General features: G+C 33.7%; 5 protein-coding genes across 8 annotated transcripts; 1 reads left to right on the forward strand and 4 right to left on the reverse strand.

The window, feature by feature from the left end:
* Positions 1 to 32: 32 nt before the first annotated feature.
* LOC142545601 (putative plastidic glucose transporter 2) lies at positions 33 to 4,823 on the forward strand. Of its 2 annotated transcripts, XM_075652865.1 has the most exons (14): positions 33 to 228; positions 322 to 422; positions 700 to 811; positions 910 to 977; positions 1,060 to 1,192; positions 2,161 to 2,260; positions 2,357 to 2,469; positions 2,597 to 2,690; positions 2,958 to 3,111; positions 3,243 to 3,386; positions 3,480 to 3,553; positions 3,799 to 3,887; positions 4,226 to 4,340; positions 4,516 to 4,823. In XM_075652865.1, the coding sequence occupies exons 2-14, from the start codon at positions 407 to 409 to the stop codon at positions 4,696 to 4,698; spliced, it is 1,395 nt and encodes a 464-aa protein (XP_075508980.1). In that variant the 5' UTR covers positions 33 to 228; positions 322 to 406; the 3' UTR covers positions 4,699 to 4,823. The 2 variants fall into 2 exon arrangements, with proteins under 2 accessions (XP_075508980.1, XP_075508981.1); XM_075652866.1 differs by lacking the exon at positions 322 to 422 and having other exon boundaries at positions 113 to 290.
* A 3,117-nt stretch (positions 4,824 to 7,940) lies between these two features.
* LOC142545604 (cyclin-dependent kinase F-1-like) lies at positions 7,941 to 10,545 on the reverse strand. The gene is made up of 2 exons (XM_075652869.1): positions 9,951 to 10,545; positions 7,941 to 9,110 (listed from the first exon to the last, which is right to left on the reverse strand). Exons 1-2 carry the CDS (start codon positions 10,455 to 10,457, stop codon positions 8,193 to 8,195), a joined length of 1,425 nt encoding a protein of 474 aa, XP_075508984.1. The 5' UTR covers positions 10,458 to 10,545; the 3' UTR covers positions 7,941 to 8,192.
* Positions 10,546 to 11,875: 1,330 nt separating this feature from the next.
* On the reverse strand, positions 11,876 to 14,579 carry LOC142545605 (rac-like GTP-binding protein ARAC7). The gene is made up of 8 exons (XM_075652871.1): positions 14,112 to 14,579; positions 13,563 to 13,650; positions 13,293 to 13,402; positions 12,969 to 13,032; positions 12,668 to 12,732; positions 12,519 to 12,584; positions 12,297 to 12,403; positions 11,876 to 12,143 (listed from the first exon to the last, which is right to left on the reverse strand). Exons 1-8 carry the CDS (start codon positions 14,208 to 14,210, stop codon positions 12,110 to 12,112), a joined length of 633 nt encoding a protein of 210 aa, XP_075508986.1. The 5' UTR covers positions 14,211 to 14,579; the 3' UTR covers positions 11,876 to 12,109.
* An 851-nt stretch (positions 14,580 to 15,430) lies between these two features.
* On the reverse strand, positions 15,431 to 17,154 carry LOC142545606 (peroxiredoxin-2B-like). The gene is made up of 3 exons (XM_075652872.1): positions 16,909 to 17,154; positions 16,741 to 16,820; positions 15,431 to 15,827 (listed from the first exon to the last, which is right to left on the reverse strand). Exons 1-3 carry the CDS (start codon positions 17,061 to 17,063, stop codon positions 15,574 to 15,576), a joined length of 489 nt encoding a protein of 162 aa, XP_075508987.1. The 5' UTR covers positions 17,064 to 17,154; the 3' UTR covers positions 15,431 to 15,573.
* A 2,401-nt stretch (positions 17,155 to 19,555) lies between these two features.
* On the reverse strand, positions 19,556 to 24,105 carry LOC142545607 (transcription factor bHLH68-like). 3 transcript variants are annotated; one of them, XM_075652873.1, is made up of 7 exons: positions 23,769 to 24,105; positions 23,040 to 23,376; positions 22,147 to 22,221; positions 21,541 to 21,606; positions 21,169 to 21,234; positions 20,409 to 20,465; positions 19,556 to 19,866 (listed from the first exon to the last, which is right to left on the reverse strand). In XM_075652873.1, exons 1-7 carry the CDS (start codon positions 23,963 to 23,965, stop codon positions 19,714 to 19,716), a joined length of 951 nt encoding a protein of 316 aa, XP_075508988.1. In that variant the 5' UTR covers positions 23,966 to 24,105; the 3' UTR covers positions 19,556 to 19,713. The 3 variants fall into 3 exon arrangements, with proteins under 3 accessions (XP_075508988.1, XP_075508989.1, XP_075508990.1); XM_075652874.1 differs by having other exon boundaries at positions 19,556 to 19,860; positions 23,769 to 24,102; XM_075652875.1 differs by lacking the exon at positions 23,769 to 24,105 and adding an exon at positions 23,460 to 23,567.
* Between the last annotated feature and the right edge of the window lie 1,847 nt (positions 24,106 to 25,952).

The following is a 25,952-nucleotide window of genomic DNA, read 5'->3' on the forward strand; positions in this document are numbered from 1 at the left end:
TAATTTATTAATAAACTCTTTTCGGCTACGTTGTCGGTTACTCGTGGCGAAACCCTGTTCCACCTGGCGCATGTTAACAGCAACACCTGCTATAATTTAATCAGTACGGTTTCCTCCTGCACCTTCTCATCTCGGTTGCGATTCACGCTTTGGAAAATTTGTAAGGGTGATAGCAGGTGGCCTTGCTATCTCACCAGTTGAGAAGTGCTGGGGCTTAAATTTAATGGCGTGAGTATGCAGAAGCTAGGATCTGATCTGGAGTTAGAGAGATGTATTTTAAGATCGTATTTGTAAGTTTATGGAATTCATTTTTTGTGACAGTGTGGATTGAAGTATTTCAAATTCCTGGGAAACTTGCTTGAGTAAGAGAGCAAGGATATTGAGTGATTGGTTCGACTCTGGTGACATGGAAGATGATTTAGGTGAACTTTCTTCAACTGATTTTGTCAAATTTTCCCTTGTTCTAGCTCAGGACTTAGTAAGAGTGTGTAATAATGTGGTATTTTCACGAAATTTGTTCGGCCGTTGGTCTGAAAGTGAGTGCAAACTCAAAATACTAGCCATCTTAGTTTGTTAGTCATTCCATAATCTCATGTTGAAGGATGATATCAAATTTGCTGCAGTGTATGTATATAATTGCTCTTAAAGTGTGCGAACACTGGTGATTGTAAGTGATTGGGATTTTAATGTGCTTTTCAGTGCTTGTGCTGAGTGCTTTGGAGAAGGAAGCTACAAAACCCCCGTGGAAACTTTCTTTTCCACATGTACTTGTAGCGACTATAGTTTCCTTTTTATTTGGCTATCATCTCGGGTTAGTTTTTAAGTTACATTCCTTAATTTAATTCAACTATTTGTATAAGTTCTGACAATTTTTTTTGGCGTACTAAAATCTGTTCTCTCTCTCCTAAGAGTTGTAAATGAACCACTTGAAAGCATTTCGACGGATCTTGGTTTTGTGGGGAATTCCATGGCAGAAGGTTAGATCTCTTTCTATTTCTTTTACTGCTTCAAAAACTAATATGAATTATCCTTTTATTTGTATGCTATATTGTGACACAGGATTGGTGGTTAGTATTTGTCTTGCTGGTGCCTTTGTTGGATCATTGATCAGTGGTCGGATTGCGGATGAATTTGGTCGTTGTAGGGCTTTACAATTGTCAGCATTGCCTATGCTTTTGGGTGCTTCCATATGGTAACTTGAAAGTCTTTTGCTTTATAACACATAAATGGACCCCGTGAATGATAAATCTGTTGTTTCATCCTTGTGCCTTTATCACATGCTTTTTGTCGGGTGAGGGATGAGGCATTTGTATTTTCTTGGTCGTTTCAGGATGGAACATAATATTTTATTTTTAATAAGGATTGTTTTTTTCTAGTGGACATGTATATCTACATGCTGCTGGTTGTAGATGGGGATTTCTACTCCTACAGTTTTTTTCACAAGTATGCTAATACTAAGGCTTAGTGGAAGTAGAATTAACCCTCCAGACCTATTTATTCCACGTTTTGTTATTACTCTCTCAATATTTTTGTTTCTGGTGTTTTTTCCTCTCTTTTGGACTATTCATGTAACCATTAAATAATTACCTGACTTCAAAAATATTTTCAACTTACAGCATCTTCAGTTGTAGGCCAAAAGGATAATTATTTTTGGGGCACAGATATAACTTAAGATATCTATCTGTTTTTGTTGGTGTTGGGACCTGACTAAGTGAATAGCTTTTTAAGTCATTCGATATTTTTTATATAATTTCGATGCCTAATTGCAGCCTAACCATATCCTTCGTTCAAATAGTATCCTCCTTCAAGAGAGCATGGGCTTTGCGTTAAAAGTTCTTTTTTCCTTGTTAAAGATTTTTGAGGTACTAACAAGTTACTTGAGGTGCATTGAGTATTAAGATAAATGTCCTGAAAGTCTTTGCATGAGAGTATTCTGAATTGTTAAAGGAAGCTTGTGAAACTACGTAGCAAAGAAAATGTAATGGGGTGGTGCACCTTCCATTTTCTAATACCCAGTGGGAAATAGATGAAGGATTTAGTTACTATTACATAAGAACATGCTAACTTTTTTTGAGTAGTATGGAGATTTCATACATTACTCTTGTTGCACCTTTCCATTTTCTCTTCGACTCTGAAAAAGTGCTAATATCTTATTTCCAGTGCAACATCTAAAAGCTTGGTTGGAATGCTTCTGGGTAGGCTTTTGGTCGGTACCGGTTTAGGCGTGGGTCCCCCAGTTGCATCACTTTATGTGACAGAGGTATAGTATCTATTAAATTGTTTCTTATCTATTTTTTCTCTTTAGAAAACATGTGATTGGTTCTTAACTACCTCGTCACTTTCACTTTTCAAGTAGATATCACCTGCTCATTTGAGGGGCACTTATGGGAGCATGATTCAGATAGGATCAGGTCTTGGGTTGATGGGAGCTCTGTTGATTGGATTTCCAGTCAAAACTATATTTGGCTGGTAAGCATATTTTACTGAGATGAGAGCTGAAATTGAAACAGATGATTATAATTTATATGTCAACTGAAAGATAAAAGGTAATCAGGCCTAAGCTAATGCACAAGCATTTGACTATGTTCTTGTTCAGGTGGCGCATTTGCTTCTGGATATCTACAATTCCAGCTGCGATCCTAGCTCTTTCTATGGTGTTTTGTGTTGAATCTCCATATTGGCTGTACAAGGTTATCAATTGTTCACACATTTTTGCCGTCAATTGAGAAACTTGGTGGTGTTCCCAAATCCACTGTGGTTTATTTTGATTTAACACTACTCTTTCCCAAGTTCAACTGAAACTGAAAAGGTGTTGATGACACATTATTTTCACAATTTTGTGATACTGAAGGCATATGTTTTGAACAAAGAATGGGGCACATTATAGATTATTACATTTATCACTGTGATGAGTCTGCCACAAAATAAAAATGCTTGCATTTTATTTGATATGTTAGCAAGGAAGAAATATCGAAGCTGAAGCTGAACTTGAGAAGCTTCTCGGAAGTGCACATGCTAAAGCTGCAATGACAGAACTGTCAAAGTCAGAGAAAGGGGGTGAAATTACTTCTGTGAAGCTTGTAGAATTGCTCTATGGTCGGCATTCAAGAGGTAGATTTAATTTTTTCTGCTTGATATTCATTGTTTAGTGGTAAATCCTCCTTTGTGCCATCTGCTCCCAGCTATCAACTTTTTACTTCACCTGGTGGCCAGTGCTTGTTTTTTACTCTGTACTTTTGCAGTTGTTTTTCTTGGATCAACACTATTTGCTTTACAACAGCTTTCTGGAATAAATGCCGTGTTTTATTTCTCTTCAAGTGTGTTTAGACGAGCAGGAGTTTCCTCAAACCTGGCAAGTGTATTTGTTGGGATTGCAAATTTGATAGGTGAGTATTTATTTATCACAGAATTCAATATATCTTACATGATATTGTCTTGCTCGTTGTGTCTCGTTTTTTTACTCCATTGAACTTTTCCAGGCTGTGCTGTTGCATTGTTATTGATGGACAAAATAGGAAGGAAGGTCCTCCTCATTTGCAGCTTCTTTAGCATGGTAGTCTATTGACTGTGCTTGATAAAGGTTTTTATTAGGAAACTTGCAGGATTCATGCATGTCTTTATGTACTACAATCCATTGAGCACCTGTAATTGAGTGAAATTTCGACTTCTTGTTTCACGTTCTTCTTTCATATCTTTTAAGTGTTATGAATAGCTTGATTTAACTTGAATAACAAACTTTAGTCTTTTAACATTAGCATTCATTAACCATGCATTCGCTCCGTCTTTTCTTCTCTTCAGGGCATGTCAATGGCTCTGCAAGTTCTTGCCGCAAATTTGTCTGTGTCAAGTCCCAATGTTTTTTATTTATACCTGACTGGGATGTTGCTGTAAGTACACTGTTTCTCCATTTTCTTTAGTTTGGCTGCTTATCTATCCATCTTTTCCGTACTTTCAAATCTTGAACACCAAATTCTTGACTGTACATATCTATGTCTAGACTTTGATGTTTCAATTGAGATTTGGTTAGCATTTCCTTTTCTTTCTGTTTGATGTTATCTTACCAAGTGTGAAACGGGATTTACTTGTTCTCACTGCAGACCTGAGTTGACTAAACCCTGTACATATCGGTCATATTTTAGATTTGAAATTGAGAGCGAGTGATGGATGAACAAGTTAATTAATATATTAAAATTTGGTATTGAGGCTGGTGTTTCATTTGGTGCAGGTTTGTATTGATGTTTGCCATCGGAGCTGGTCCAGTACCTGCCCTCTTGCTCACAGAAATATTTCCTAATCGGATAAGGGCCAAAGCAATGGCATTCTGTATGTCGGTGCACTGGGTAATATACTTGTTTTCAATCTTCATCTAATTCATTGGCGGATAAACGTATGAATGGTTTCTAGCTAATCATATTTTTGGTTCTTCAATCATTCTGCGGTAACAAACAAGTAAATAGTGGTTACCATAGCATCAGAATGTTATATTCATCGTATTGATCGGGTGCCACTTCTCAGGTGTTAAATTTTCTGGTCGGCTTGATGTTCCTGCAATTGCTTGACCAAGTGGGGCCTCAATGGGTGTATTCGATGTTTTGTGCATGCTGCTTTCTTGCAGTGGTGGTCGTAAAACAAAACGTGATGGAAACGAAAGGAAAATCGCTTCAAGAAATTGAGATAGCTCTTCTTCCTCGAGATTAGTTACATCTTATTTAGCGTGAAATTTCAGACCTCGTTTAGTTCGGAAGATTTTTGAGAATCTTGCAAAAATAAATATATTTCACAGCTTTGTTTTGGTTACTAAAGGTTGTTTCGAAACTCACCAATTGCCGTTCAATTTATTGAGCACAGCCCTTCGCACGGCTGGATCAGGGAAATATATATGCTCCACCACGCTGCGGTCAGGATAGAATAGAAGAGCCAAAAAAACCATAAAGAAAAGCGAAGAGTCACGTTTCAAAATATAATATGGGAATTGTAGCATATAGTAAAATATTTTTCGCCGAATTTTTTTTTCTTCTCCAGAATTTAAGCATTTTCAAATTTCACATTTAGTGAGGAAGTTTTTAAAATCGTTGCAAATTAAAAACCGTCTTGTTAAATTGGATTTTTCCACAGTTTTCTGTGGATGTTTTAAAAACCTTGGGTAATAACGATTGAAATCGTTGCTAACTAAATCACTCATAGTTATGATATTAAGTCGCAAGATTATCACAAGCTAAATCACTGATAGTTAAGACATTAAGTTGCAAGATTATCACAACCGTAATTAGCAATGGAATTATTAAAATTGTCATATTAATTACATAGCGAAGGTTTTTCATATAATTCCGATGAAATTTTTAAAATTAAATTTTGTCATAATTTTGAATTTTCAAAATCAATTTCAAATAAAAACCATCGTTAATTGTTTCTATATATTATCTTTTTTTTTTCATTTTTTTAGCGATTTTCGCCATTTCTCTTTAGTATAGGCGAGTTATTACTTTTTTCGCCAAATTTCATGTTTTTTAATTATTATAACTTGTGTTTTTGTTTAATTTTGCAGATCTGATTATCAACTTCAACTTTTTAAGTTTACACTTAAAACATGTTTTTTTCATATATATTTTCATAAATATGTGTGTGTGTGTGTTGGAAATATATAAATAGATACATGTCTTAGATATATATATATGTAGTATAAAATTTTTATGAGTGTGTTAAATGTGTGTGTATATATATATATATATATATATTATTGTTAAGGTGCATGTGAAATTATATTACTTTTTGTTACATTATTTAATTTATGTACAATTTAATTGTGTATATATATATTATTGTTAAGGTGCATGTGAAATTATATTACTTTATGTTAAATTATTTAATTTATGTACTATTTAATTGTATTTTAGATATAACTAGTATTTATAGATACATGCATGCTATAGTGTATTTATTTATGTATGTTAATTTGATAATAATTAAATAAATTTATATTTACTATATATGTAGCCATACATATATAATTTATGTATCATTTCAAATACATTATTCATAAACTTCAATATTTAATCAAATATAATTTAAAATATTATTATTTTTTTATTAACATTACTATTCTTACAATATTTAGTTTAACTATCATTAATAATTATTAATGAATTTATTGACAGTCTAAAAATAATTTTTATATAATTTGATCAAAGTTAAGTAATACATATATTAAATTTGAATGTTGTTTATAAATATTTATCATGTTAATTTTTAAGTTAATAAAATTTTTAATTATGTGGTATTTCAAAGTTACGTACTATATGCTATAAACTGAAAGTGAACAGATTACACGAACAAAAAATGTGATATTTCAAGAATCAAACTGATGTCAATATTAAAAATGAAAATTTCAAATCTCAAATTTTACATTAAGTAATTTAAACAGAAGCAACAACATGAGTAGAACATTATATTATATATTTTTGTAGTTGAAATAATAAAAATAATAATATTTGAATGTATAATTTAAATTTTTATTAACTTAAAAATTAACATGGTAAATATTTATAAACAACATTCAAAATTAGTATATGTATTACTTAACTTTGATCAAACTATATAAATTTATTTTTAGATTGTTAATAAAATATATTTTAAAAAAATTGTTATAATTAATAGACATTAAGTACGTTAATAATTATTGATAATATTTAAATTAAATATTGTAAACATAATAATGTTAATAAAAATATAGTAATATTTCAAACTATATTTAAATAAATATTCAAGTTCATGGATAATGTATTTAAAATGATACACAAAATTTTATATATATAGCTACATATATAGTGAATGTAAATTTATATAATTATTATCAGATTAAAATAAAAAATAAATATATTATAAAACACACATCAAATTAATATGTACTAGTTAGATCTAACATACAATTAAATAGTACATTAATTAAATAATATAGCATAAAATAAGACAAAAACTTAAGTGAGACCGTCTCACAGATCATATTTTGTGAGACAGATATCTTATTTGAGTCATCCATAAAAAAATATTATTTTTTATGTTAAGAATATTACTTTTTATTGCGAATATCGATAGGATTGACCCGTCTCAGAGATAAAGTTTAACGCCCCAGATTCGACGACTGTCCTCATTGTATCAAGACGGGTCTTTCCAGCGTGCTTATGTCCTCACTTACATGCACCCTGGAAAACTTCCCAGGAGGTCACCCATCCCAAAATTGCCCCAAGTCAAGCACGCTTAACTTTGGAGTTCTTATGTGATGAGCTACCGAAAAGAAGATGCACCTTCGTGATATGAGTAGTACATATCAAATCTTTTAAGTCATCTTCAACTGTACAGTCCATTATATTGAATGGTCTCGGAATCCCTCTCATTCCGGTGTGGGATTGGTTCATTCATGTTCCCTCCACCTAGAAGCCTGCCAGGAGCCGCTCATTGTCCGTGCAACCTCATTGCACCGGCGATCACCCCCCGCCCTCTTCGGCCCCGGACCTCACATAAAGATTCGTAAGACCGTCTCACAAGAAACCTACTCGTAATATATGAATTGCATGTCAATGACACTCCGTTGCAAGACTTCTAATTCATGCATCTCTAACGAGATGTTTGCTAATAACTGAATTTCGCAAGCCAGTCGAGCTTTTTGCGCAGCTCGATCAAGTTTTAACACCCAGATGTTTGTTTCTCGAGTGGAGCTAGAATCGGCTTTTGCGCACTCCTAATATATATAGATGTAAAAGACATTCCCCTAAAGTTCAATCATTTTGGTTTCATCACATTGAGTAAGATTTCAGACCATGATCCAGTGATCCTTTTACCTAAAGAGGGATTAAACAGAAAGAGGCCAAAAAATCAACGAATGGAATCATCTGGAATAAGCTTGAATGCTAAACGTAAAAGAAACGAACAAGAAACCAAAAAGATAACGGGAGAACAGTTTTCCATTAGCAAATGAAGGCATTCCAAATTGAAGTACATCCTTGTATCTTCCTATGGACGACACAATTAACACCTCAAGAAAATATAAATAACTAGATTGGAGTAACCAGATAACTCTTGAAAGTTCTGGGCTCGATTTTTGGCTAACTATTGTTTTCAAACTTCAAGAATCCAAAATGCTCAAGAATCAGAAACTTACAACTCTACAAATTCAAGATGAGCCATTGCTGCTCGACTCAAGAAAACCGGATCGAGTAGCCATTCTCACAAGTGGTAATGGTTGAGGTGCCAAAATCTGAATCTGAATCTGAATCAAAATCCTTGCAGTCGTTCCATTCAACAGACAAGTCCTCATCCTGATTCCATTGTTTCGGGGGGATCCTTAAATCAGACAATGGCACTGGTAAAGGTTCTTCATTTAGATAGTTGTCATGAAGCAATTCCATGGCAGTAGCTCTATTTACAGGATCAAAACAGAGCAGCTTTTTGACAAGAAGAATTTCATCGGAAGATCGATTACGCATCGAAGATTCCAGACCAATTGGCTTCTCTACTTTCCCAAATGAAATTATTTTGTAATCAGGAAGTTCCCCACAACCAGGCCAAACTTCTTCCGATATGTTGCCTAAAACACTAAAAATCTTACCCAGCTGGTCGATATCAGAACTTCCCGGGAAAAGTGGTTCCAAAGTCAAAAGCTCTGAAAAAATACATCCGACCGACCAGAGATCAATTTCTAGCCCATAATTTGTTGATCCATAAAGTAGCTCGGGGGCTCTAAACCATCGAGTTCCAACACAAGATGTAAGGGAGCCGTTCCCATCATCGGCATCATCCTCAGCTTCATAAGAATGAGAATACTGGAAAGGATCTTCGATATCACTGGTGGCACATGTGGCAAGACAAGAAGCAGCTCCATCATGGGACACACTGTCTTTATCAATATCACTAGGAGCGTATTTAACTCTTAGCTCGTCTGGCTCCGCATCACATTCTTCAACATTCAGTCCTTTATGCTCGTGTACCAACTGACCACCTAGTACAGGAACAACTTCAGCTGGTTGAGCTACAGTTTCTTGAAGTGATTGTGACTGTTTGTGAGATTGAATATGTCCATCGTCAGCGGTAAACCCAGGAGCAAGAAGTATCCTCGCCTGAACAGATATAAAAAAGATGATTAGTGCCTGAGGAATTTAAATGCCATTAATAAAGTGAATCCATAGATAGATATAAAAAAGATGATTAGTGCCTGAGGAATTTAAATGCCATTAGTAAAGTGAATCCATAGATAGAGTAGAAGCTCAAGAACATGGTACTTCTGAGTCTTGATATTTCTGTTCAACAAAAATTTGAGAATGCAAAAGTATACAGAACCACTCTGCCGGCCATGCCTTCAATTACGCACTCGTGGATAATGTTTCAAAATCCATAACATATATCTAAAGCAAGGCTATGTATTCAATTAGGTAAACTTCACGACAATACTTTACGCACCGAACATGAATGATATATCTAACGCCAGCGAGTATACACCTTGTCCTAAAATTTGGAAGAGACTCGCCATGCTATTGACAACCCCTCACCACAAGCCAACAGAATTTTGTACGTGTACAGCAATTATCAACAATTGATTCCTGATTTGACAGAGGTTCTTCAACCATCAGACCCGAAAATGACCACTAGAACAGAGAGGTTTGGGAATTATTCCACGCATTTTAACAGAACTCAGTATAGCCTCATAAAAGTTAATTGCTAAAACAGAAATCAGAGAGTAAAAAATACAGGAGCATACTTCTCAAATAGAAATATCATTAAACATAATTCAAGGGACCATAAACAGTAAACCTGAACGTTTTGCGATTGAGTATATCAACACATGCAAGACAAGAATCCAGCTCCAGGGGAAGATATTACATCACCAAATCCACAAAAGGCACATACACAACGAAAGGAAAAGAGCAGAAAGAAGAAAAAAGGAGTAATATTGATCATACCTGACCAAAATCGGCAATCTTGAGAACCCCGTCATCAGAAATCAACAAATTAGAAGGCTTCAGATCCCTGTGTACAACACAATTGCGGTGAGACGCGTCGACTCCTTGTAGAATCTGAACCATCCATCGCTTCACCTCCCCGACGCTGATCCCATCCTCCCACTCCTTCTTTCCGGCCTTAATCACGGCCCCCAAATCAGTGGGTAAATACTCGAGCACCAAAACAGCATCTTCGTCGTCGCTCCAGAAGTATTCGTGCAAAACGACTATATTGGGGCAGTTGTGGAGCGTCTGAAGGGCCTCTATCTCGCGAAAAGCGGCTTGGTAATCGTGCACCTCTTTGAGTGCGACGGTGATCAAATCAGAACGGCGGCGGGCTTTGTAGACATCGGAATATGCACCGGATCCGACGCGCTCCAATATCTCGTACTTAGAGGTGATTTCACGCCTGCTGTGAATGCTCCAGCTCTTCGATTGAGGCTGGGAATCCTCCATTCTGCTCATCATCGGTTCGATTTGATCTGTGATTTTGGAAGAGAGGACGGACAATGTTAGATCGTGCTATGAGCCCAAACCGTGCTGGCGAACTAACAGAGAACGACATTGGGCCAAGAACTGAAAGCCCAAAAATATGATCATTCATTTATGGAAAAAAATCTCAATTATATTTTACTTTTCACTCAAAAAGAATTATTTATTTATTTTATCTAAATTATATTTTAGATCTTATAATCTCATAGTCACTTTGATATTATATTAAATTTACAATAAAAATTAATATGTAATATATATATTATATCATCTACTATATTATTAAAAATATATATTTATAATATATTAAGTCAAAACTTCTTATTAGTATGACCAAATCATATCAAAATAATAATATTATTATACCCCACCTTAATAATTGATGATATAAGAACTATCTATGTCCCTTTGGTATTTGTTTAATTAGTGGATGCCGTTGCTCCATTTCATGTCTTAAAAATTTATTTGTATGGATTGATTTTATGATCTTGTGGTTCTTGAAATGAACATTCCCGGTGCATGCATATGGATTCTTTAACATAAAATCTTGTTTGATGTGTGACGATTTCACGATTTCCATGTTCTCTTGTTTCCCAATATACTCCTCCGAAATCTTACTCATACACAATTGCTCCTTTCCTCGTGCCATTCTTGATTAATATACAAGCGCAGAGGAATATAAGCATGATATAATATGATTATAAACTATTTGTGATGTCTTGAAATATTATCTTAGTTTCACGAGAACAAATGGGACCTCGGTATATTTTCATCCCTGTTCAAAAACACAACCTTTAATAATGCAGCAACAGGCATCCTATTTGGGGCTACTCGGTTGTCTGAGTACAGTTTCAACCTTCATTGCTGAGTTTCATGGAATGAGACAAAGCAAGCATCCAATTACATTTCTGATATCCTTTGTGTCGGGAACTCTAATATATACGGTTCCTGTCTGGTCTGGAGTCTGGACCAAGGAATACTACTAGAGACAAGATGACCAGACTTCGTTAGCTTTATATGCTTGAGTTATCGGAATTCTGTGATGCAACTGTGGGCTGGGTGCTAGTGGTTACCTAAATAAAATGCTAAGAAGCTGCATTTTTTAGTTTTGTGTTTATATAGGAAATAAAATTTTTAATTTGAGTTTCTCTAATTTAAAATTTGGGATTACATTTAGGATTGCCTTTAGATTTTTTCGAATGCATTCGACTTGTTTGGGATCACATTTAGATCAAAGTATTTGGATTTCTTAACTCAAATTATCTGGGTGTCAGATGATCAAAAGGTCGGTGACAAGTTATTTAATGGTAGACAACCACTGACATGCATATCATACATAATATTTGCTCATCCCTCAGTTTCTCAATCACAAATACATGATAAAATCTAAGTCATCCAAAAAGGAAATCATCTTAGATTTTGATTCTTGAAAAGTATGAAATTACATGATCCATAATTCGTGAACCTAAACATGAATATCAGTCTAATACAACATTCTTTAACATTACATCATCGTTAGAATTCCAACATACATCAAGCAGGTTCTAAGGTTTCTAGAGAACTGGCTGGCTCCCTCCCTTCAGCAACAACTTATGTTTGAGCGAATAAATTACAAGTTCGCCACTTCCCTAAGCAACACAGCCACAACAGACGATACACCTTCTGCAGAAAACAAACAAGAAACAGTTTAGAAGATTGAAAAAATAGTTGGTCGAATGATGCTGAATGTGTAGACAAGTAAAAAAAATTTAATGTGACACCACCACATACCACATAACTAACAATTCTGTTCACAAACGAGAAAATGATGCTTACACAATTGAGCAACCATTATTCCGGTGCCGTTTCTTCCTTGGCGTTTCCTTTCTCCGAGGAGGTTGAAGCACAACCTTAATTGCCGTATCAAATACAGCTTTCACATTCTGAAAGACACATTGAGAATATTAGTTTTTGAGGAAGAAATATTTGCCATCGGATTATTTGTATAATGAATAACGACCCCGAATATTTTGTGCGATGTAGGCATGTGTAGCTAACCTGCTGAGTCTTTGAGCTGCATTCTATGTAAGCCGCAGCACCAATTTGCTTCCTCAGTTCTTCCCCCTGGAAATTGACCATTTTGGAAACTATAATGTCGATTCGTAAACCAGAAAAACATACAAGAAGAAAGGCAAGAAAACACATACTTGGGCATTTGTAATGATATTAGATCCCATGTGATCGGCTAGATATCCTCTGTCTTCCCGAAGATCTGTAGTAGAAACAAACACTAAGTCAAGATTATGGGTTGTGAAGCGAAAATTACCCTTCCAATTCTATATGACTACCTGTGTGCCACAACAACTGAACCAGTCGTTTGATTGTTACCGACAATATTCAGTCGTGAGGAAATCATCTGTTATAATGTTTACAAGAATACAAGCCTTGGTCCTACATTATGTATCACGCGAATTCACATGAATAAATTGTAAATTCAAGGTGGCATACCTAACTTAGTTCCAACAAGTACAATTGGAACATTTGGTGCGAATCGACGAAGTTCAGGCATCCACTATAATAAGAATCAAAACAAAATGTCACCAATCAATCAAGAAAAATGAAGACGGAAACATGCCAGAGTGTTCTTTTATAATGAGATATAAGTACGAACAACTTTGTTTTCGAAATGAGTTAATCGATCTTCCTTTACGTGTTTGCTAAAATGAAAGTAGTATTCCACTTTATAAAGTGGATAACATAAAGTTAAAGGAAAAGACACAGCACAGCCAAAATGGTAGAAGAATAATCCATCATAACAGTAAAATCCTTTACCTTCTTGAGGACATTTTCATAGCTTGCCTTGCTTATTAAAGAGAAGGCTAATACAAAAATGTCAGCACCTCTATAACTCAGCGGCCTCAGCCTGCTATAATCTTCTTGACCTTTTGTTTAAAGAAACAAAAACAAATAAAAAATATTACACTTGGAAGAAGCTAAAAATAGGACAATCTGTCTATTCAACCCTTTGATTTAAAAATTCAAAACATTCTAATCATACTCATAATTTCCTTAAAATCTTGCATTTGCTATGTGAAATAATACCTGCGGTATCCCACAGCCCTAAGTTGACAATGCTGCCATCTACAGCCACATTAGCACTAAAATTGTCAAATACTGTTGGAATATAATCCTGTCAAAAAGGAAGAATGAGGTTAGTTAGTGTGTGTGTGTGTGTGAGAGAGAGAGAGAGAGAGAGGTGAGCAGAGAAAGAAAGATAAAAATCACTTACTAAGGAATTAGTAAACCTCAAAAAAATAAAATTATAGAAGGAAACAGCATTTTCTACAAAACCCGAGGAATCATGACCTTAGGTTCGTTTGAATAGAAGAATTTAAAATATATGAATTTCGATTCAAATGTTTTGGGTGAACTTGAAACACTGTTTAAACCAAGACAGCTTGGACGAAGCAGGGTTAAGAAACTAAAGTAGCTCCAATCCCGCGCTAAAAAAACCAAGATTATTCGCAGAAATAGCAAACTACAAAGAAACACTAGTGTTGATGCTTCAAAAAAATCAAATCTTTACAGAGAGCAGCACAAGAAAATCAAGAAACGAGATTAAAGCTAGAGATGATGAAGGACAAAACTAACAGTAGGGAACTTGTTGCTGGTGTAACATATGAGCATGCAGGTCTTCCCCACAGCTCCATCTCCCACTGTCACACATTTGATAAACTTTGAGGCACTCATTCTCCTTGAATCTTGAGCGTCCACAATGTAGCCCTTTCGCCACAAGAACTCGAATTTCAGAGCAAACAAAGTTACAAAAATAAAAAGGGATTCTTGTAGCAAAGATGGACAGAAAAAAAAAAGATACACTCAAAAGAGAAGTAGATTTTTAATTAAAAAAATGCAGGGGACAAGAGAAAGAGGTGGATATAGAAAGAGAGGCCTCCTCTATTACAAACTTTGTAGTTCCAAGAAATGACATTAAAAAACAAAGAGACACAGTGTGCGCAGTGTGTGTGAGAGAGAAAGAGAGAGAGGGTGGACTGACATTTTTTGAACAATAACAGCTCAATAAATTTTAAAATCCAAGAGGGATTTAGTTTTCAAATGTAGAAAGGGGCCCTGTTTTGAACGGCTCCAAGTGCCCTTTGGGTTTAACGTTGAAATGAATTGAACAGTTGACATCTTTTTATTCCTTGCTTGTCTCCAAAATCCAAATATGGCGGATCTTTGATGTCCATTGGAATTAAATATTATGTCCTTTTAATTCGAAAACGGCAACGGTATGTCTATTACATTTAAAGATTTGAAATCTTCTTAATAGCAAATTGACGTTAGTTACTCAGTAAATGTTGAGTTATGCTTAAAATTTTATATTTCAGTTCAAGTTTCCAATTTTTTTTAAAGAGCTAAACTATTTTATGCTCTAACAAAAGCCTAATATATAAAGAAGAGTATGCTAGTCTTATGGAAAATATGAAATAATTAAATTGGGTAATTTTCAAAAGATTAGAAATTATGTCAAATCCAATTATTAACAGGTCTTCGAGTTGAAACAAAATTATTTTGTAAGTAAACATTGGATTAATTAAGATTAATAGTTACATTTAATGTCAATCATCTCAAATAGACGAAACCTTAAATTGTATCGTATTTAGATAAATGTTGATATTATTTGGTAAGTTTGTGTTTGGATATAAAGATTATGAAAATTCATACATTTAAATATATTTTTAAAGTCTATATAACTTATACAAAAAGAAATATGGTTGGCTTGGCTTTACAAGAATTGAGCATGTAAATTGAGCGCCTGCCTTCAGGATAGCAAAGCTACCAGTTATTCAGTAATACTTGGACTACTAATCAAATATGTGATTTAGCTTGATACAAAAATGTACAAAATATCACCCTGAAAATTGAAAATGAACATTGGAACTTTGGAACAAAGTAAAACACAAAAGTGAGCAAAATTCTCATTTATTAGACTCTAGTAATCCAACATCTCACAGAAGACAAGTTTAGAAACGAAGCCATTATAGAGGTATGGTATACAGGGGAAGAAAAATAATGAAAATCCAAGCGACAGGCAGGCAATGATGCACAATTACAGAGCCTTGAGGATATCTTCAGCGCTAGAGACAGTGAACTCCCCACCAGACTCGAGATTAGCAATGGTGACCTTGAGGTCCTCCACCAACAGGGCAAACCTCCTTGACCTGGTTCCGAGTCCTTTCTCAGAGAGGTCAAGTTCAAGGCCAAGTGAAACAGTGTATTTCCCCGATCCATCAGCCAGAAACTTGACATGCTTGTTGTCGGGGTAAGTCTTTGCCCATGCCTTCATGACGAATGGGTCGTTCACTGCAAATAAGAGTCACGATATATGGTAATCCAAATTTGATCATTAGCACACTACATTATACCAAAACATATCATGTTTCCCTCTTCATTTCCCACAAATACATTTATCTTTGAATAGAAATGTGTGTGATTCAGCCAACCATGTAGGCAATATATTTTTTTTACTAAATGCCACAGTAATTTGCCAACATGTGATTCTCACCATTGTATCCTTCAAGAAACAAAAATAATAAGATTATTCTTGAACCAATCTTTTAGAACTGTTTCTGTCAGCCGCTTTGAAAAAAGGTCAATACTGAAACTTCACTCAAGGCCTATCCTGCTTCTTGATAGGCCTTGAGCGCTGCATTCTTTATATCGCATCCACTTTCCTTCTACATAAATTAGTTGAGGGAAAATAAGAACAAAGTATGTAATAAAAAAAGATGTATCAACCATAAAAATACTAAAAATGCTATATTAATAATTATGGAAATAATGTCGGCATATAATCGATATAGTACATGTCAAAGGAACCATAAACTGGTGATAGGCCCTCAACAAAATAACCCCTCAAGTGATATAATCATAAAAATCAAACATGACATTGATCAATCTCAATCGAGTGTATGATAATCATCAGCCCTTGAAGCCAATATAAGGAAAACAGGTTTGGAAATATAAGACCACAGAAAAGGTTGGCAATGGTTCTCTCCCGGCCCCTTTAATTTTTGGCAATAGGCTTATAAAGTAAGAACACTTTAATTTCTACGCCAAATGCTGCGAATTCAAACCACCAATAACAGGAAAAATCCTAATCAGGAAAAATCAGAAACATGTATCAACATTTAAAACATCTGAGGAACCAAATTCCGATACAATACAATTTTAGGCAAAAATCAAAGAAAAAAACACAGATGTAAACTATACATACCACTGATGCACAGGATTTCATCGACACCCTTGGATTTCAGCTCGTCCGATTTCTCAATGAAACCTGGCACATGCTTCATGCTGCAACAATTTAGCTCCAAAATCACAAACAATCCACCAAAGAAGATGAAAAAAATCTCAAAATCGAGGGGCAGAAGCTAGGGATTACCTGCAAGTAGGGGTGAAAGCACCAGGAACAGCGAAGATAATGACCTTCTTACCGGCGGCGAGGGAGTGGATTGACACGCTTTGGAGCTGATCCTCTTCGTCGAAGTGCGACAGTGTTCCGTCGGGAATGACGTCACCAACTGCAATAGGAGCCATGGATTTCGCTGCAGCGATTATCCCGATGCTTCAAAATTCAAATGCAGTAATAGTCTGATTGCATCGCTCGTTCCGGACTGGACAGATTTTACCGGAAATATATAGAAGGCAAAATACGAAGTGTGCGTGGACGCGAAATGAAATTTCTAAGGTGGATTTGATAGAGTTTTGGCGTCCGCCCCTAATTATTATCGTTAAGCGTTGTCCTAACGGCGTCTATAATTCTTATTTATTATTATTTTTAGTTGAAAAGGTGAATATTATAACGTAAAAATTTGTGTGAGACGATTTTACGAGTCGTATTTTGTGAGATGGATCTCTTATTTGGATCATTCATGAAAAAACATTATTTTTTATGCTAAGAGTATTATTTTTTTGTGAATATTGGTATGGTTGACCTGTCTCATAAATAAAGATTCGTAAGCCCGTCTCACAAAAGACCTACTAATATTATAATTGAGTTTTCAATATGATATTTTTTTTCAAATTTGGGACTTTATAATTTATTTATATATATTATGCAAATATTTGGTTAAATAGAGATAAGAAAATGAATAAGTATCTTGTGAGACGGTCTCACAAATCTTTATCTGTGAGACGGGTCAATCTTACCGATATTCACAATAAAATGTAATATTCTTAGAATAAAAATTAATATTTTTTATGGATGACCCAAATAAGAGATTCGTCCCATAAAATACAACCCGTGAGACCGTCTCACACAAATTTTTACCTAAGAAAATTATTTTAAATAAAAATCTTCTAAATTTATTAATTTAAGCATATGCAGATAATAGAAGCACAAAAATGGGGTTAGTCTATTTTTGAGTACTTTTCTTCGTATATTAATTTAATGCTATTAAACATGTGAATAGCTCATATTTTAATAAAAATTGACATCCTAAATTGATAATTTAAAGACTAAAATTTCGTCACAGCAACTGTTACGTGGAAAATTATCACAAAAACAAAGACATTTGTTGTATGTCTGCAATGCTCTAAATATGAACATAATAGTCGATAAATAAAGTAAAAGTAATCTGGAGACCGTCGATTAGTTGCCTTTGAAACTGATTCTTAATTTATAAAAATTATTATTTAAAAATCATTGAAATAAAAAAAGTTCGAGAGTGCAATTGCATGCTCATTATCTGCAATATTACGAGATTTATGATTTTTTTAGTCAGTCCATTTCAAACGACTATATTATTTATTACATTGGTATCAACGTCTGTCGAGTAGTTTAAGAGAAGGTTAAATTTGTTTATTTATTACGCTGTTTTTTAAAATCTAATTATTAATCATGCTGCTGTCACTCCTTTTTCTTATTAAATTAAATTGCATTTTAATTTCGGTTATTTTAGTTTAATTGTTGATATGATAACAATTTTCGATGTCACATTATCTTTTCTGGAGTCATATAATCTTTTTTGAAATGATATCAGCGAAAAAGGTCGAAACTTAAAAATTAGTGTATCAAAATCAAAATTTGAAAATTTAGTAGACCAAAACATAAAATTAAACAACTTAGTGGACCAGAAACTATTTTTTGCAATAAATAATCTCATTGTTCAAAAGAAAAAATATTGTATTATTTCTCTATGTTAAATTTATAGTTTTTATCTCCTTGCGAATTTTTTGCACTTGGATCACTAACACATTATGCCAGTTTTCATTAAAATGTAAGGACCCAAATAATCAAATGATGTTAGGATACAAGAAAATTACTCTCGTAAAAGATAGACTAACACACAACAAGGGAACTCGAGAACTAAGTTTGGAATATATCTTTTATGAGACAATATCATAGATCTATTTTCCTGATACAAGAAACCTGATCCAAACTTAAAGAAAAAAAGTGATAATTTTAGAATAAATTTTGTTTATTGATCGGATCGGTTTGAAAATTTGTATCATCAGATTGATCAGATTGATCCGTGTAACCATCATTTTTGTGCTTATTTGTCCAATCACGGGCTGTGCGCGGATTCTAAACCAATTTTCACCAAAAATAAAATTAATTACATTTGGGCAGTCACATATGATTCGAGTAGGGTTGGATACAATTAATGTCGTGAGAGACAAGACAAGAAATGCACCGATAATTAAATTGATTTGTCGTAAAAAGAAGCTAATTTTGGAAATTTATTATTTATTTACTAAAATCCACCATAATAGTTAATCCCCTGCCGGAAATCTCGGCCACTAAATTAAAGTTCAATTGTTGGCACTTGTAAGGAATGATGTAGAGAGAACTATTTTTTCTCTTTTGAAATATTAAATTTAGTCGAGGAAAACAAATATTTTTTATATCATGTGGGCCACTGAAGAATACATTCCACGGCCCATTTGCAAACCTTTTGAATTCAAGAAACTGATGAATTGGGCTGGGCCTACGATTTATTTTAAGCCCACGTTAAATTTATGCTCAAGTGATTTTGAGGAGTCCGTAATGTATCAAGGCCTCACGCTCAATATATTAATGTGCTACAGATTCATGTAAACAAACACAACTGGAATAAAATAGCAAAATGTATACATAGCATCATAAGCAGTCAGCCTAGGATATTACAGCAGGCTGACTGTTAACGATGTTACATCATTTTCAAATAAAACTTGTATTAAACATTTATTTATACAACAGTTGAATTTATCGAATATTATTTGCAGCAAAAGGGGATGGAGCCCAGTAATCTGCAGCATTATCACTTCCAAAATGGAAAGTGCAAGAAACTGGAACAAGGCACAATCCTCTGCTCCTCAAGTCTTTGTTTGCTTCCTTTTTATCAGATTCCAGCTGCAACCATATATATTATTAAGAATTATTTCACTTGCACATGTTATCTTGTACTGTTCTCAGATACCCACATGCATGCTCTTAAGAAATTAAAGAACTGTTACTTTGTTCTCAGATACCCATATGCATGCTCTTAAGAAAGAACTGTTCTGCAAATACTAGTAATAATTCGATATGAGAAGTCCATATTAGAGTATATTATCAGTTCCCTCCATGGACATGGAACATTACAACTACTCATGCATGTTGGACTTGCACCACAATCCAAACCTCGTACACATTAAACTTTTCGTATCGAATGTCCTGTGTTTATTATGTTCCACTCCGATGACAAAAAAATGCAACCCACGCAACTTTGGAGGCTAGGACGACTAGTTTTTTATCCCTCTGTGAGAATTATCGGTAAATGTCTATAGAAAATTTCACTAAAAAATAATTTAAATACAGATCCGGCAATTAATTTTGTAGAAAATATACTTTTCTTTGAAATGCCCATATGTAGAGAAATAAAATGATCAGAAAAGCATTAATATATGTAGCTTCCTTACAGGGAGTTGGTTCCTCAAGTTTCTTGATCCACTGCCCAAGTATGGTTGGCTTAGGGCCTGAAATTACATGGGAATAAAGAATGTGTCTAGACATTAGCAACACAACATTATTAAAGTACCATTTCATTATATTACATTAGAGTTACGAAATACTGGTATTTTCTATTTTTTTTGTTCTTATAAGCAGGCCTGCTTATAATTACTTTCAAGCAGACTACTTTGTTTTGATAAAGCACTTGCAAGTGATGTTTTTTCAACAAATAAGTTGAAGTGAGGATTGGCTCAAAGTTTTCTAGGTGATCACTGCAGTTAAAACCTCAAAGTTCTTGAACATTTTCAACTAGGGGAGTATCCAGCTCAAAATTTTATTTTCTTGCAAATGCATAGTGAATTTTTTTTTTAAAAAAAAGTTTTAACCCCTAGCTTTGGGAATATAAACACACACTTCTCTTGTGATACCCATATCACTTCGGATCATGAGGAGTTTTAGAATTAGTTAATAAAGACTTACAATGTATTAATATAACAATTTGGTTTAACAATTTTTATAAAGTGATAGACAAATATAAAGGAATTGGTATAGAGACATTGCGCAACCGCGTTTGCATGGGCTGGACCAAAGCGTGACAAATCTTGCGAATTTTCAACATCCAATGTTTATATCATACACTCGCCATCTCTAGGTTAGATGATAGTAGAAGAGGCAAGCAGTAGGCAAATAAATGTAGGGGGGGGGGGGGGGGGGGGGGTGGGGGTTCACCTCAATCTGATTCTGAAGGAATCTGATGTATCCAATAGCTTCTAACAACACAGAAGCTGTGTCAGTCTGCAAAAGGGTTTTTTACAAAATAATCAAAATTATATTCACATCCATGTCATCTTCTGTTCCCTCCCCCAAATTTGATTCTCATATTGTCTCATATACTAAATCAAACGAAAGAAATACGTACAACATATGCTGTTAAATATATAAATATCACACACATTTTTTTTATGTTTCCACACAAATAATCTAATAATCTAATTATTTATTATATGAAGAACGTATTTAATTCTGTGAATGCAACATAGTCTCATTGACATATATAGAGTATATATAGGCAGTGTCAAGAAATTTATTCAATAGTTTTACCTTGCCGAATGGCGAAACAAGCTGGTGAATGGCTGTTATTTTGTCCCTCGATGTTTCTTTTCTCGCCTGTTTAATTTCAAAGTTGAATCAACATCATGATTATGCATGTGACAAAGGAACGAGATAAATGTCTTCTTTTTGAGTTTACATGCATTAATTTTTTTTACGTATATAAATTATCTTTCATAATGTAGCTGTGGGGCGAAGAAAATTATTGCTAAAGAATAAGCAAGTGTGATGAAAAGACAATCAAGAAAGACAATAGTAGTGATCCAAAATTTAAAAGGTGGGATTCATAAACAAAAGCAAGCTGCTACAAGTAGGGATTTGATAAATGGTCGTTCAAAATCTTCAATATATATTTTTAACTTTTCAATTGGATATTCAAAATATATTACATTAATTCCGTACTAAAATGGTTATTGAAATGGAAACATTATTTTTTCAATAAACAAAAATAAATAAATGTTATATATTGAACATATTACGGATATTAAATAATATCAAATATCACAAAAGAATCTTTTATAAATGTATATATATAATATCACAAAAGATTCGAGTACACAAAAAGATAGAACGAACGGTAGCAAATCGCTAAGTTACCTTGAATGTCGTTTGAGATGAGGTACGCTGAATCCTAGCTTTCTTGTTTGCCCCACCTCTTGCTGTGCTATTGCACTTCACAAAAAAAGTTAACATGATAAGAATTCAAATTGGTCAGACCAACCTTTTTTTGTTTAAAATACTGTTCATTATTAATGGGAAATTATTTTATTAACTTTTTTCTTAACTCAAGATTTTTAAAATATTATGTAACAGTGTAGTTGTTTTTATATATATATATATATATATATATATATATATATAATTAAGGTATGACTGTAGTTTCTCATTAATTCTGTGCCTTTCCTTTTGCAATTGCATGTATTAATATTGAGTGAAATAATTGTTAACCTAAATCTTTCTTAATTGACCAGGTTAATAATTAATTTAACGCATGTCATTTGCCATTGGAAATGATCTTACAACACCTAGTCCAGTTTTTTAAAAAAAGGTTTCTAATAGTACTTTTCATCAAACTAAAATCTGCATCGGATTGAGGTGGACTCAGGAAATTATGATAAAATTGAGTAAGCACAGAGAAGTGGGGAAAAAGTAATTTTAGTCTAATAAATCGGTCTAAATTAGATTTTGATAATCTAATTAGTAAAAAATAGTTCTCAGTGCAATTACTTGGCTCCGAACTAAAATTACAAAAGTAGTCAAGTTATAGTAAGATCTCTATTTTGACTAATAAAAATTAAATTTAATAATACTCATTTACGAGATTAAATTTTATTTTTCCTCTAGAAGATTTGTAATATGATTGGATTCAGATGAAATTTGAAGAGTGCATGCTAACATCTCACAGATGAAATTACTAACTAAAGCGAAAAAAAACTTTGATAATTTTTTTATGCAACAATTTCAGAAACCCTAATCACCATCCAGCATACCTCAGATGAAGGATCTGAATAATCGCGGGGTTTAACAATCTTCCATTCAGATGATTTGTGAGAAAAATCCAACATTTCACCGTCCAAATCAGTGACGCACGACTTCGGTGAGGAAGCAGATACCATCTGATGTGCCCAAAAATTTAAGGGTTTCGAATTTCCAGCGGCGTAATTTTCCAAGTTTTTATCTTGCTTTAAATCAGCAAAACATTCGTAGTTGTTCGAGATTATCTGATTCATCAGTTGTTCTTCATAATATTTCTCCATATTTTTTGCCTGCATCTGCTTCGTACCTGCAGAGGACTTGTTATCTTCTTCGTCAACCTGCTCTGATCCTCTGCACCTCAAAATAAACAAGGAAAAATTAATAAGATTATAATATATATAGAACCAAAAATATTTTAGCAGAGGGAGACAGACTTGAAGTTTTTTTACTTGTTGCGAAATTCACATTTTCACTCAATAAAGGGATAATTTTTAAAACCCTTTTCATTTCGAGGAATCCATTGAGCATGTCTGTAAGGAAAATTTATGTGAAATATAACATTCAAAAAGTTTCGAATTTATTCTTTTACAATAGTATAATTTACTTTATATGGCCCTTATCTATTCACAATATGTAATTAAAAGGAAAATAAATAAGTGTGCATAATAAATATCGCGTGAATATATGAAAGAGAGGTTGCTGAAGCTACATGCATCAAACCAGAGAAAATGAAGAAAATATACAAGAGGAGTTGGCTCCATGACTCCGGAAACTCTTGGTTATCATTCAACTGGCCGTGAGGGAAGTAACTGTGTGACGGTGGCGCAGCAAGGAAAGAGTGGTGTTGGTGGCGGGGCGGCGTGCTCATATTCGTGACACTCCACCAGCCGGGGCTGTTGGCGGCCACCATCTGTGAGCCGTGGACTACACCTTGATTCATAGCTTGAAGATTGATAAAATAATGTCTCCTCTTTCACTTTCTATCTTGACTTTTTTGTTTTGTCTTTTGCTTTCACTTTACTTTAATTTCTTTGGACCTCTCAAAAGAAGAGGGCTTTGTAAAAAACTTTTTGAGAGTCTCCTCTACACTTGATTAACAAGAGGATTTTAAGAAAGGGAGATTTTGAAGTGTCAATCATGAAATATATATGGGGGATTTCAGTCTAATATGTCTTATATGTCAAAAACTTGTGTAAGACGGTCTCACGAGTCGTATTTTGTGAGACGAGTATCTTATTTAGTCATCCATGAAAAAAGTATTACTTTTATGCTAATAATATTATTTTTTATTTTGAATATCGGTATTGTTGACCCGTCTCACAGATAAAAATTCGTGAGAGCGTCTCACAAGAGACCTGCATGTTTTATATATATGTATATTTGATCAAGATTCTTAAATAATTATGTCGAATGAGCTGATACAAACAATATATTGAGCTCAATTTCTGTCTAATCGTGTTACATTAATTAATCAAATGAAAGTAACATGTTCCCTCAAATTTTCCTCTCTTTCCTTTTCCCCCTTTCTTTCTTAAATATGTTTTCTCACTTTAATCTGTTGCTTTTGCTTTATCAAAATAAAAGTGGTTGTTATTTTTTCTTAAGGTAAATATGAATTATGGGAAAGCTACAAGGAAAATTAAACCTATATTCAATTCTGTTTAATTATGTGCGTATATTATTTCACTTGAAGTATTTTCTTTCGTATCTCCGGACAATGTTTGATATTTTTTTGGAGTGAAATATTGAAACGTGCAGTTTCACGAAACTAGCAACATTTTTTCGTATAGAAAGTACAAAGAAACAAGAAGTACACACATTTTCAAGTAGTCAAAATTTCGGGCTTCGAGATTACTGTATCTTTTACCATATGCCCGGCCAGAAGATTATTACTACGAATTCCATCTCGTAAATAACCAAGTTCAATAATAATTTTTTAAAAAAATTATGCGATCAAAATTCGATATTTTTATATAAATAAAATTATTTTTCATTCAGTTTGTGCTAAAAAGTGAAAACGAAACTAATTTTCTTTTGCAATTTTGTTATAAAACCGCCAGCGAGATTTACGACATGATTTAATTTCAAATTTCATATATCCAGCATTTAACTCGAAGGATAGATTGAGAATTCGTGGCCTATAAGTTCACTTACCAAGTTATGAGCAGGTCTCACAAATCTTTATCTGTGAGATATGCCAAACCTATCGATATTCACAATAAAAAGTAAGTATTCTTAGCATAAAAAGTAATATTTTTTTATGAATGACCCAAATAAGAGATATGTCTCACAAAATACGACCCGTGAAACCGTTTCACACAAGTTTTTGTCCCAAAGTTATATACTCGTCCACTTCATGTACACCAAGAATGTTATTACATGCCATAAAATATTGAAAAATGTAACGACGGGGAGAATGTATTTAATTTAATAAATGGTATTAATTTGTACACTTTAAGGAATTTGTCGCTAACAGACAAAATCATGTTGAACCCTTAGCTCATAAGGAGTGGCATCAATTAATTAATTGTGAAATTTAATATATATAATAAGGAATGGGATGTCTGGTCCGTACTGCTAAATTCATTCTTGGGCACACCTTTTATTCCCTTCTCGTTTTTATATACAATTCTACTCTTCGTCCTTTAATTTCCAAGACTTTCCTTCTCGTCTTTTTCCTCGCCATAGATTCTCTAGTTTCTATTTTTATTTTTATTTTTAAAAATAATATATTAAAACTTTTTCCCAATTAATCGCCACTAAAAATAGCTTTTCTAGTGAATTTGCCTCCCATGTCTCCGATATATATGTCTTGAATCTAAAGTGAAATCAATGATTGAATGAAATTTAATCTTCGGGGTTAAAATAAGACAATTAAACAGATTCAAACAGATCATTCGTCTCCTCAGATAATTTTTTTTGTTAAA

Source organism: Primulina tabacum, chromosome 5 (assembly GCF_025594145.1).
Source record: "Primulina tabacum isolate GXHZ01 chromosome 5, ASM2559414v2, whole genome shotgun sequence".
Classification (NCBI taxonomy): domain Eukaryota; kingdom Viridiplantae; phylum Streptophyta; class Magnoliopsida; order Lamiales; family Gesneriaceae; genus Primulina; species Primulina tabacum.